This window comes from Aedes albopictus, chromosome 2 (genome assembly GCF_035046485.1).
Source record: "Aedes albopictus strain Foshan chromosome 2, AalbF5, whole genome shotgun sequence".
Taxonomy (NCBI): domain Eukaryota; kingdom Metazoa; phylum Arthropoda; class Insecta; order Diptera; family Culicidae; genus Aedes; species Aedes albopictus.
In genome coordinates, this window is record NC_085137.1 from 179,513,520 (window position 1) to 179,527,090 (window position 13,571).

The following is a 13,571-nucleotide window of genomic DNA, read 5'->3' on the forward strand; positions in this document are numbered from 1 at the left end:
TTTCATTAGTTGCATTTCAATTCAAAAGTCTGCAACACGATAGATTTTTAGTAATTGATGGATGGAACATGTTGAACAAGAATATGTCAACAGTTACACATTATTTCTCATATCTTCCAATATTGAATTCGAAACATTTCATAATGAACACATCTTTCCTCACTTTTACTTTAATAATTTGTAGTTGTCATCGGAATCATAACTAATTTTCACCCGTTCTTTCCGACATTTCTCCACCAGGTCACATGACAGTTCGCAATGTGTAAAATTCCGTTATGGCCCTGGTTAGCCATAGCATGGAGACAGATGATGGTGCTGGTGTTGGTGCTCCTGCAGCTCTTCTGCGCCAGTGCCGACCAGTTAAGTGGTTCAAGAGCAAACGATGGAAGTCCAGGATCGGGAACAGGAGCTACGAGTCACGCGGGGATACGAGAATCAACGGGATCGGGTGCAAGTGGCAGCAGCAGCAGCAGCAGTGCTTTCCTGTTCGGAGCAAACAAACCATCTGCGGTGAGTAACTCTGGTTTAATTGTGTGCGGTTTGGACCCGTCCAAGGGATATGTACCCGCACCCGACAAAGCATGATGGGAATGTGTCGCCAGCAATCCGCTTGATTCGTGTAACTTTCAATTTGCATGTACTTATCACGAGTAGATGTAAAACAGCAAATTGGAAACGCTAAGGTGACACGAGATGACATTTTATTTTTACTACATTCTGTCTCTATCTAATCAAAGGTGTCATAATTTTGAAGATGCCAATTTTGATTTCCACTAACTACCTACCTACCCAAGTAACACAGAAAACATCTTTGAAAATAAAATTTGAAAAAGATGTTGTAATGCTGTACTATAATCGTATTCATACACATCTTGTGTTGAAATCATGTTTTATCTATGTTTGGCAATAACAAGCCACTGAAAATTATTATCAACCTCCAGACAAGTTAGAGTAACGTAAATTTTACGTTGATTACACAACAATTTTGTATCCTCATCATCTTTCAATTGAAGATGTTATGTAGAAAATCAGCAGCACAGAGTTATAACATTTGTACTCACATATGTTACAAATACGTTATTTTTACGTATCAAATACGTTAAATGAAGTTTGAAGTGTATCAGATCGCTGTTCTGCCAGTTCGCACTTGAACATTATTTATGAAAAATCTTTTGCCTTAAAATACTAGGCAATTCAATTATGAGAGCAACTATGACAGCATCCAATACTTTTTTCATTCTTCGCTCTTGATGATGCTGCTATGAACTAGCTCAACACATTGATATATGAATATTATCTAAAAAAAAGTTGGTGGTTGTACAACTCACTTTAGAACTGCATGACTGGCACTTCACTTATACGCCAGTCCTCCTATTACCCAATAATCACTTGAGGTACTTACCTAGCGCCTAAATCACACTTCAAAGCACTGTTTTAACACTAACTGATCCCGAAAAATGTTAGGAAATAATTTTCTCAAATTGGCCCCATGAACTGCACTCTAGCTTTATTTTTGTTATAACTATGTTCAAAACTAGTATCTGAAAACAAAAATTACAACGCTGTTTTCTATTTGTTCAGAATATGTTACTATGATGGTTTATTTATGTATTTGAAACAATTGAAATGGTTTTCAACAAGCATGTTATTAAGATGTACATTTGAAGTAATTTAAACGTATTTTCATATATTTTGATTTTTTCCCTACCAGTCCAGATAAATTACAGTGCCTGCCAAAAAGTGTTGCCCAAACATCTTTATTAATAGTCGTTTGCTCATCTACATGTTTTTCGCCCGATAAATATTTATCTGAGATAGTTTAAACATTTGATAAAATTATAAAATTTTCTTGTCCATAACGACTAAAAATTCTACAGTCATAACGTTTGCATTAAAAAAATGGACTTTTTTCGAAGTGAGCTAGAAAATTGTATAAGCTAAATATAAACAAGTTATTATTTTTGTTTACTAACAGCATCTATTGGTTATGCTAAAAAAATTGGTACAGACCTTTAAACGCAGTTTTATTAAAGTTAGTGAGGATGTTGGTTACAGTAGTCGAAAACAAACGTGTTGGCATATTTTTCGATATTTTTACCGTTTTGAGCTATATGTCTATGAAAACTATTACATATTTAGTTGCGTATAATCCTTATTTCACTTCTTCTTATCAATTAACACTTCGAAATTATCGAGAAACTTTTGAGAAATGAGAATTCCATGTTGCCCCAAGTGTCAAAAAACAGCAAATTTCGAATTTTATCATGCTAAACATCGTTGGAGAGCCATGTCAAAACAGAATATAATCACCCCTATTATGTTCCCGAATGAATAACTATATCTCTCGTGACCATTTGGTGCAATTGATGCAATAGTTTACCAATTTTTTAAAGGAAATTTTGTTACCCAAAAAGAAATATGATGTGACCGAATTTTCTTAAAAGTGCCACCCTACTTGAAAGTCCCAGTATAACGTGAAATGATCACAATCATCTAAGTTGTTCATATATTTTCATCAACCATGCAAAGATATACTCGTACAAATTTTTGAGCAATTTTATCTCAATGGAGCACAGAGGTACACTGCAATGCAATGTATGCCCTCAGTAGAAAATCATTGGGAATAACATGAAATTTTTCAACATGGTATCACATTTATTGGAATAACTCCACAATTAATGCATATATCGTTATGAAAATTGGAATGGAAATAGTAAACAAGTTGTAAAATCGGGGAAATTTTTTAAATATGACTCTTTAGTGTAAAACAACTTCATGAAAAATGGGTGAAAAAAGTCCATTTTTTTTATGCAACCTTAAGCACATCACATTTCATAATCAAAAATAGCTTACCAAAACTTCGTACCGGCACTGTGTCAAGTAGCCACCATGTTGCATGTCTGAAAATTTGTTTGAAAAACCTGTACAAATCAGAGATATTCCAAAAAAAATTTCTTCGTATTTCTAATCCGATGGAAAGCGAATGAATTCATGAAGAGTGAATATGCTTGTTTCACCATAAATTCGAGGATAGATTGCAAATAAAATGTGAGTCATATTTTTTTTAAGCCATCAGTAAATATCACATAATAGGCGGGCCCATATAGCCGAGGCGGTAAACGCACGGGTATTCAGCATGACCATGCTGAGGATGACGGGTTCGATTCCCGGTCGGTCCAGGATCTTTTCTCGTAAAGAAAATTTCCTTGACTTCCTTGGGCATAGAGTATCTTCGTGCCTGCCACACGATATACACATGCAAAATGGTCATTGGCTCTCAGTTAATAACTGTGGAAGTGCTCATAGAACACTAAGCTGAGAAGCAGGCTTTGTCCCAGTGAGGACGTTACGCCAAGAAGAGGAGAGAGAGGAGAGGAGGCGGCACATTTATTTGCATTATGTGCGTTTGATAAATTAGGGTTTTGCTACTAGCAACAAGTCATAACGATGTTGCTGGGAACGTATTCAATACCTTATTACATGTTATATGAATGTATTGAAAAACATCTTTAGTAACATCAAAGATGTTTTATAAGCCGCCATTGTTTGCCCTTTTTCGGTGATATAAGTGTACGAAAATAAGCTTTTCATATTCGGAACAAAACTTTGACGTTTGTATGAAACACGTATATATACATTAATGTAACAAGTTGTGTTACTTGGGTATATACGACATTGTGCAATTGTATTGTACATTAGAACACTGTCGGTCAAAATTGAAATTCCTGGTCACCCTTCTTCTTCTTCTTCTTCTTCTTTTTCTTCTTCTTCTTCTTCTTCTTCTTCTTCTTCTTCTTCTTCTTCTTCTTCTTCTTCTTCTTCTTCTTCTCCTTCTTCTTCTTCTTCTTCTTCTTCTTCTTCTTCTCTTTCTTCTTCTTCTTCTTCTTCTTCTTCTTCTTCTTCTTCTTCTTCATGGCTCGACGTCCCCACTGTGACTTGGCCAGCATTGCTTCAACTTGGCGTTCTTTGAGCATTTCCACAGTTATTAAGGCCGATGCAAATATTTAATTTGTTTTATGTCACCCCCCCCTTCAAAAATCCCAAAATATTGAAGGGGCGAAAAAAAAAACATGGCGTCCCGTGGCTCCATTTTCAATAGAAAAAATGTTTACAAGCAACTATTTTTCAATAGTTGAAAAATATTTTTTCAATAGTTGGTGAAATTTGTAATTTTTCAATAGTTTTTTTTTTTGTTTGTTCTTTATTATTTTTGTCCCCCCCCTCGTACCCTATGGAAGGTCTCGGACATAAAAGAAAAATAATATTTGCATCGGCCTAATTGAAGGGCTTTCTTTGCCTGCCATTGCATGAATTTGTATAGGGTAAAAGCTCCCTTGGTTAAGGTAGTACCAATAGTGGTGGTAGTGACAATTTAGCACTATTTCGACCAAAAAGCATGCAAATGACATCTTTAATAGATGCATCATACCTAATTAATAACATTAATTCAGTTTTGTGTTCAGGATTTGCCGAAAAAACCCTATTTTAAACAATTATTTTCTTTATTTTTGTTTGCTCCTTTGCATCTATAGTGGTGGTAGTGTTCATATAGTGGTGGGTCCCATAAGAATTCAATGGGATGCGCCACTATAGAAATCAAAGTTAAATTTTATCTCCATAATACACGGTACACGGTTCCTGTACCTATAGCCAGAAGTGGAATAAGCAATGGTTTTTTACATTTTTCCTAGCAAATTTAAGTAACTACCAATTAACGTTTTAAGACTTTTCATCTTGTGATATTATCAATTTTATTAAATTATTTTACTACAAGGAGCTACTAATTGCATCACTATAAGTAAATTTACTCTATTGTGGGGCAAGTACAATGATACACTATGCCCAGGGAGTCGAGAAAATTTTCTCGACTGGAACGGGAATCGAACCCGCCGTCTCCGGATTGGCGATCCATAGTCTTAACCACTAGGCTAACTGAAGACCCCTGGTCACCCTTTAATCCCTTATATGAAGTATATAAATGATTTCTGTAGGATAAGAGCTTCAAATACCGCAAATTGACGCGAACTTTATGAAAATCAACCCATATTTTTCGGAAAACTTTTCCAAAAAATCGTCCATGAATAAGTATTCCTATTTCAGATTCCTATGAATTTGTATATTGTGCGGAAAAAGTGAAATGACACGCTTTGCCCAGGGAAGTCGAGAAAAGTTCCCGGAACGAGAATTGAACCTGCCGTCTCTGAATTGGCGATTCAAAGCCTTACCACTAGGCTGATTTCTTCCAGAAAGTCTTCCGAAATTCCCACGAATATTCCAGAATTTCTCCAACAATTCCTATACAAATTACCTAATTCTTAATTAAATTCGGGGATTCTTTGTGAAACTCCAGCATCGCCATTTTTTAGAGTTGTTCCAGAAATTCGTTATTTAAGTTCTCTAGTTAAACAAGAATTTTAAAATTCTTACAAAAATTTTTCAGAGAATTTCAGAATACATTTTTCTGATAATTTCTTCCAAAATTCATTCGAAAACTCCTCCAAAAATTCCACCAAAAAGGGCTCTGCGAAGTTTTTTTCAGATTTTTTTTCAGGGGAATCACCGCAGAATTTTTTCATTGACTTTTTCAAGAATTTATCCGAAGATTTATTCAGATATTACTGCAATGATAATTCCGAAATTGCTGCGATGATTCTTCCAGAAATTCTTACTCAGATTTATCCATGAGTTTCTTCGAGGATTCAGGATGAACTATCTTTGAAGGTTCTTACAAAAATAGATTTGAGGATGCCTCTAGGAATTTCTCCAAGAAGCTTTTTTGAAAATTCCTCAAAAAATTCTAGCGAATATTTGTTCAGAAATGTCTGCATAAATGTCTTTGACAATTGGATTCTTAAAGAGGACATTCATAAAGTACGTCACGCTCTTAGGGGGAAGGGGGTCCAAAATTCCCGAATTTTGCGTGACGTACAAAATGGATGCCCCCAAGGATATCCAGAGCATTTCATAAACTCAACTTGAAAATAAATGGAAACTCAAATTTCATTATTGACGGGAAATATTTTTAAAATGTATTTGGAGTTTGTATGGAAATTTTGTTTTCTTCAAGGCGAACTGTTATTCTATCGTTCGGACGTGTTTCTAATGAATAAAAAACTGTTTTATTTATTTGATTATAATTACAAAAATACTAAAATGGAATAAATGCATGACCCTGTCAACATTCTGAAAAATGATCAATCGAATTATAGAAAAAACTAAAATTCTATTCGATATATTTCCATATTTTTAAAGGCTTCCTCTGAAGGGTCCTCCAGGAATTTTTCCGAAGATTTCTTCTAAAACATCCCGTAGCTTTTGCAAGATTTCCTCCAGAAACTTTTCCTAGAAATTTCTTCATAGAATTTCATAAAAATCTTTTCGAGGATTCCTTAAGGAAGTTATCCAAGATTTCTTCCACAAATTTTTACGTGGGTTTCTGCTTCGTGTTTGCTTCAAACGTATCTTCACAAATTTCTCCGATGGTTTTTCTCGAAATTTTCCTGCAGGTTTACATAAAAATGTCGTCAAGGATTGTCTCTATACATTCTCCGAAGTTGATTTCAAGGATTCCTATAACAATTGTTTATACAAAAAATCGTCGGAAGAATCGTCCATGAATTTAATGGAGGATATTTCCAAGTCCTCAAGACTTCCGCAGAGTCCTCCTTCAGCAGTTCCTCCGAAAAATATTGCTCCTGGAATATTTCATGAGTTACTCCAGAAATTCCCCAGTGGACTTTATTCAAGGGTGTCATCGGGATATTATTTTTTTTTCAGGGGTTTCTCAATGTACTCCTGCGATGTGTCTTCCAGAAATTCATCCACATTTTTTTTGAGAATTTCTTGAAACATTCATCCAGAATTTTTACAGGAATTTCTAGAACATAATCCTTCAAAAATTTATGTAGGAGTTTCCCAGATGATTTTTTCAGAAATTTTCACAAAGATTTTTTTCAAAAACTCGTAAACGAATTACTTTGAGATTTTTTTTACAGAACTTCGCAAGGAATCCCTTGTCCTGGAATGCACCTAAAAATATCCAAAGATTCTAAAAAATCCACAAATTCCACCAGATATTATATCTTCAAAAATTTCCATGAGAATTGCATTGTTGATTTCTGTTAAAATTTCTAGGCAAGAGGAGACTTCTTTAAGGTCTGGTGAGAGTTCCATCAGAAATTCTTCTAAAAATTTTTCCTTGATATTTTTTTCGACATCTCATAAAGCGATGAATATATTAGGAATGTTTCCGAATATTTCTTCTAGATCTCAAAGAATTCCTGTCAACTTTTTTACGAGAAATTTTCCACTTGTTTTTCTTGTTTTATTAAGAAATTTTTCTGCAGTTTCCTCCAAAAACTTCTGCAACGGTTCATTCTAAAAATTTTTCAATTCCTCAAGAAATCTCCAACGATCCAGTTATTCCACCGGTGATTCCTACAACAGTTTCTCGATTCTTCAAAGGATTCCTCCAACAATTTTTGAGAACTTCTCCAGAATTATCTCTGATGATTCTGTTAAAAATATCTTCAAAGGGTTTAATAAATATTTCTTCAAAAGTAATTCCCAAGAATTTCTCCAATTTCTTATATTTCGCTGGGAATGTCTACGGTCACGCTACATTTTGGAACTCGGTAAGCCGACAATAGTTTTTTTAAGGATCATGTCCTGAGTTTGAAAAAATGTAGGAAAAAAATACAGGCTGATTGGTCTATGAACTAGGATTCCTTTGAAAACGTAAGTAAAAATTTCTTCAAAGGCTACCAAAATTCCGCCAGAAATTCTGGAATTCCTACAGATAATCCTTCTAGTATTCCCCCAGAAATTCTAACACATTTTTTTGTAATTAAATTTGTTGATTTTTGTTGTCACTACAAAGTCGTTTTTAAGAATTCTTCAGAATTGTCATCGAAATTTTCTGAACATGTACATAATTTACATACATTGTGGGCTTCGTGGCCGTGCGGTTAGCGGTGTCAGTCGTTTAGGCGTATTGTGAGTGTCACGGAATGAGGGTTCGATTCCCGCTCCAGTCGAAGGAAACTTTTCGTCAAACCAAAAATCCTCCACTGGTCCACTGGGTGTTCTGTGTTGTCCGTTGCCTAATGTAAGTGTTTGTTCAGTCTGTGCAACCTCTGGTTGAAGACGGTGTAGTGTCTTTTATAAGAATGAAACAACGTATTCTGTAAAGGTCACCACATATATTTTTCCGATTTTTTTTTTTTTGATAAATTTCTCTGGGGATTTCTTCAAGGCATGCTTCGATAAGTTCTGCAAAATTTTAAGGAAAGGGATTTTATTAAGTTTTCTCAGATTTTTTATGAAATGAACCTTCGTGGGTTTTTTTTCTGATGATTTGTTCAAGAATTTCTCCAAAGACTCTTCCACAAATTACGAACTTTCATAAAAATGTCTTCGATGATTTTTTGGAGTCCTCCCAAATATTTTTTCTGAGATTTTATCTACTTGTGTCATTGAAGGTTTCTTCAAACATTTCAGTGATGATTCTCACTCAGATTTTTCCTAAAAGTTCTTCGAGGACTGCACCTGAAATTCTGCAGAAGGTTTCTGCAAATATTTACCTGAGGAAATCTCCAGGTTTTTTCACGATTTTTTTCGAAAATTTCTCCGAGGATCCCTTTGGTAATTTATCCTTTTTTTTAAGAATTACTACACAAATTTAATGTAATTCCAAAATTTCAGCATTGGAATATATGATGTCCGTACTTTTTTATTGTAATTGTACTTCTTTACACTTTAAGCAAATTGGGTATTCTATGAATCGAACATCATTGTATCAAGCCCATGCACAAGGGAGGGGTTTTGGGGGTAAAACCTCTCACATTACCGATGTTCCATAGACTAGACGTCCTCCACCTTTTGCCAAATTTAGGAAAAAACCCCTCCCTTGTCGCCTTTTTTTGTACACGGATCTGCATTGTATCCACTAAAATTAAAACTAGTTTTTATAAGAATCTTTAAGATGATTCCTTCAGAAATTTCATCGAAAACTGTTTCAGCCATTTCCACTTTGACTGAAGTTTCATTCAATAGTTTCTCCTGCAAAAGTAATTTACTTCAGGAATTCCTGCAAGAAGGGTTCGTTTCATGACTCCTCCTCAGACTTTTATGGCACAAATTTCCCAAACGGAGAAGAACATGCCTCTGGAGCCGATCTACGGATACCTCCTCAGATTTCTGCAAGGTTTCCTTCAGAATATTTCCTGGATTTCTCTAGAAATTCCCAAGAGGAATTTGTTCTTGGATTTCTTCATGTTTTTCAAATGGTTACTCCTGAAGAGATTATTCCAGAATTTTATCCACAAAAGTTTATAAGAGCTTGTTTGAGGATTGCTCCAGTAATCTTATCGATTGTAGTTTAAGGATTTCAGGTTTTTTTTTCTCAAATGGCTTTTTGAATTCATTTAGAAATTTTCTCGGGATTTGCTCCAGAAAATTCCACAGAGATTAATTTCTTTTAAAAAATTGGCCTGGAATTGATCCAAAAATGTCACAAGGATTCCAAAAAGTAAAATTTCGCTAGTTTTTTTTTCCGAGAATTTCTGTATTAGTAAGTAAAATCTTCTAATTAGATTTTCTTCGATCATTTCACTAGAAATTTATCTGACAATTCTTCTATGTATGTCTGTATCCAGAGATTTCCCCATCCAGCCTTCCGATGATTTTACCAGAAAATTCTCCAATATTTTTTATCGAAGTTCCCTTTACGATTTTATTTTTCGAACACTTGTAAAGTGATGAATATTTCGGGAATGTCTCCGATCCGATTGATCCCGAGGTTTTCCATAAATTCGTCCAAAAGTTCCAGCAGATATTTCTCCGGGAAATCTTCCACGGGTTTTCTACAATTTATCTAGAAATTCCTCCAGGAACTTATGCGATAATTCTTCCTGAAATTTCCCAATTCTACTACAAGTTTTTTTCCGAAGATTCATATAGAAATCCCACTGATGATTTCTATAGAAGATTCTCCATTCTCCTAAGGATTTCTCTGATAATCTCCATGAGCATTCCTTCAGGAATTCCTCCAAGGATTTGTTTTGAAAATCTTCCGAGAAACATTCAAGGTAACTTACCTAACTGATGATTCTTCTTGAAAATCCCGAATAGATTTCTAACGAAAATCAACGAAAAAATCTTCTGATGATTCCTTAAAGAGCTTCTAAACAGATTTCAACAAGATTCCCTTCGGAAATTCCTCCCTTAGTTTCTTCGAGAAACCTTCCACAAGTTTCTTCGATGATTCCTCCAAACAATCCCTCTAGAATTCCTTAAAGGATTCCTTTGGCAGTTTGTTCGAGGGTTCCTTCAGGAAAGCCTCCATGAATCTTACACAAATTTCATTTCAGCTCATCAGTACTAGGCCCTGGAAGGCAAACTCAATAAGTCAACAAGTGTTATAAATATATTAAATCAAAATTGTATAAGATGAAAAAACTATATGAATAATATAAAAGTATTCCAAAGCACCACAGACAAAAGGCTTTAATACAGAAGGTTGAAGGACAAATGGTCGGCGTTTAGTCAGAGTGGACCACGCAATTTTGGGCAGGTAAGGATAAGCGAAGGAATTCAATAACTCTGAACTTTTCGATGCTATTTTGATGCAGATGCTTCATTTCATAAAAGAATAATAGTTTTCCAAAAAAATAATACGCTTGATTTGATATCCTAAGCCTTTGCAGGACATTTGCCCAAACTCATTGAACAACAAATGGTCCAGTCTGACTTAACACCGACCAAATGGTCGAAGGACAAAAGGTCGAAGGACAAAAAGTCGAATGGGCAAAAGGTCGAATGAGACAAAAGGTCGAATGAGACAAAAGGTCGAATGCACAAAAAAATTTAGTACACCAAGTTACCAGCTGGTGTTACTACCCTTATAAGAAAAAAAATTATGAGTTTTTGTTGTTTCTCATTGAGAGAACATTATATTACAGAAAAACAGACGTAACAGCTTGAACGATTTTCATGGAAATCCATCGCCCAGTTCACACTACCATCACCTGGTGGAAAAGTTGCACGAATCACTGTGTTGTGCCATATCGTCAACAGAAGGCGCTAGTGTGAAACGTCAAACGCATAGAAAAACGATGCGTGCGCCTCTGGTCGTGAAATCCACAACTATAAAAAATTAATATGATCGTTAAAAGCGTGGTCGATGGAAATTCCGCAAGTGTTACGTCTGTTTGTCTGTGATTATATTTAATGCTGTTATAGAAATCATACGCATGTCAGCCACTAACATTTCCATAGGAAATTTTTCCTTCTTTTGTTAATAGGCTGTTCTTTCAAGTTGTGGTAATGTAGTATTTAAAGGCATTTCAATTTGATTTTTTATTTAGGAATTTTTCCTTCTTTAATTTATAGGCTTTTTTGAAGTTTTGTTACTGAAATAAACATTGACTCTTTAGGTACTTATATTTTAATCAGAAATTTTGCCTTCTTTTATTCAATAGCTGTTCTTCCTAGCTTTACTGCAGTTATATTCACTGACTACTTGTGCTTAGTGATCATCCTCTCTTGGAATGATAGGTAGTTCCTACAAATTGCACTGTATAAGTAAACAATTTCATGTTATTTGCTCATATAATACTCAAAGATTTGTCCTTCCCTTATTCATAGACTGTTTGGTTTTATTAACCCCAGTAGAATGTTGGGGTCAATATGACCCAGTCCATACAGGCACGCTGAACGTGCACAACGCCATCGTGGTGCGAAATACCTAGCATCTTGGGGGGGTTAAATCGCTGTAATGATTGGAGTTACAAATGACAATATTTCAATCAATGATTCATCCTTCTTCTACCCATAAAGCCTGCGCACTTTAGAATCGGTACACTTTTAACCGGCTGCCGCTCAAAAACGGTGTCACTTGGAAAAAAGTGTTGTTAGAAGCAATTGAAGCTTAGCTATTGTAGTTTGTAGGAAAAATTTAAAATTTGCTGTTTTTATATTTTTAGATGAACTACAGTGATAGACATTCGTTTAGCTGAGAACAAAAAAAGTGTCAGGAAACTCATACAAAAGATTTTATGATTTTTTATCGTAGTTATAGTATATCTAGTACAGTTTTATAAAAATGTGATACATTAAACTTACATATACACTGAAACAAAACCGAGGGTAAAAACCCTTCAAATTTCATTTTTTGCCTAGACATTCGTTTAGCCGAGGTAAATGAAAAATTGGTTTTCAATAGATTTTTTGCAATTTCGTGAGTATATTTCGAGAATATACTCCAAGGCATTTAGTTTATGACGTGTTAGCAAGATATTTGACCTTAAAAGTTTATTTATTTGTGAAATTCAGAGAAATATTATAAAAAAATGTCCCGATAAGGAGAAGCGACGATAAACAAATTTATTTAAGAAAACTGATTTCTGTAAACACTCAAACGTAAGCTAGATTAGTAGTTTTGAAAATATGGCACAGAATTATTGTTAGAAATGTTCAAATTATTGCATAAAACGTCATAAAAAAAATAAGTATATTGGTTTTTGATTGTTGAAACTTTAAATAGTATTGATAAAAGCTAAAAAAAATATTACTGCATTGAAATAAAGACGTGCCCTAATGCCTGTGGAGTATACCTGTTTGATACTAGCATTACTGAATGAGTTAGAAGACTGCTAAGTGAAAGAACTGCAAGAAGTGTCAGAATTTTTGTACCCTGTTTCTTTAAAAGCAGATGCTCATACAAAAAGGCAAGATATGATCAAACAATTGGCATATTTCATTCAATCTGAAGAAATATATTATATATGAGTCTTAGTTGTGAATCACATTCATTTTTAAAATGATTTTTTTTTGGAAAGAACGTCTAAATTATGAAACAAGTAGTTCATGCTAGGAATTTGAATACTTTCGGTGCCATTTCTCGAAATATGAGCCGTCCAATGTATATTATTTCAGCCAGAATACAGTCTAGAAGATATTGGGAGCTATTAGAAGACGTAATAGTAGTAAATGCTGTGATTTATGCAAGTGAAACCATCATATTCCATCAAAACAATACTTAAATACGTGATTTTTTGATGGTTTGTGTTATTTTTTTCTGTTAAAAACGTTGTTTTTCGCAAAATTTCAACCTGCTTTGGTCATGAAACTTTCATTAGATTCTTTTGAAACACTTCCGATAAAAATAACTACATCAAATCTCAATTGAGAAACATTTAAAATATTATGACATATTTATATGAGATGCATGCAAAATTAATATGGCAACACTTCCAAAAACGATCTAATTCATGATTTACATGTCGATCTATAATGCAGATCACCATACAAAATGACTTTGTTGGATATTTTTCGAAATTTGATAGTTTTTTATTATGGAATTCTAAAAATTGTACAATTCGGCTAAACGAATGTCTAGGCAAAAAATGACATTTGAAGGGTTTTTGCCCTCGTTTTTGTTTCAGTGTATATGTAAGTGTGATGTATCACATTTTTATAAAACAGTACTAGATATACTATCACTACGATAAAAAAGTTTTATCATAAAATCTTTTGTATGAGTTTCCTGGCACTTTCTTGAATTTTTTTTA

At 34.3% G+C, this 13,571-nt stretch overlaps 1 protein-coding gene across 1 annotated transcript in view; it reads left to right on the forward strand.

The window, feature by feature from the left end:
- Positions 1-202: 202 nt before the first annotated feature.
- LOC109397539 (probable G-protein coupled receptor CG31760) overlaps positions 203-13,571 on the forward strand; it is a 128,817-nt gene continuing 115,448 nt past the window's right edge. Inside the window, exon 1 of the mRNA XM_029858815.2 lies at positions 203-510. Within this exon, the coding sequence (XP_029714675.2) occupies positions 259-510 (252 nt within the window). The 5' untranslated portion in view covers positions 203-258. The remainder of the gene's footprint in view (positions 511-13,571) is intronic.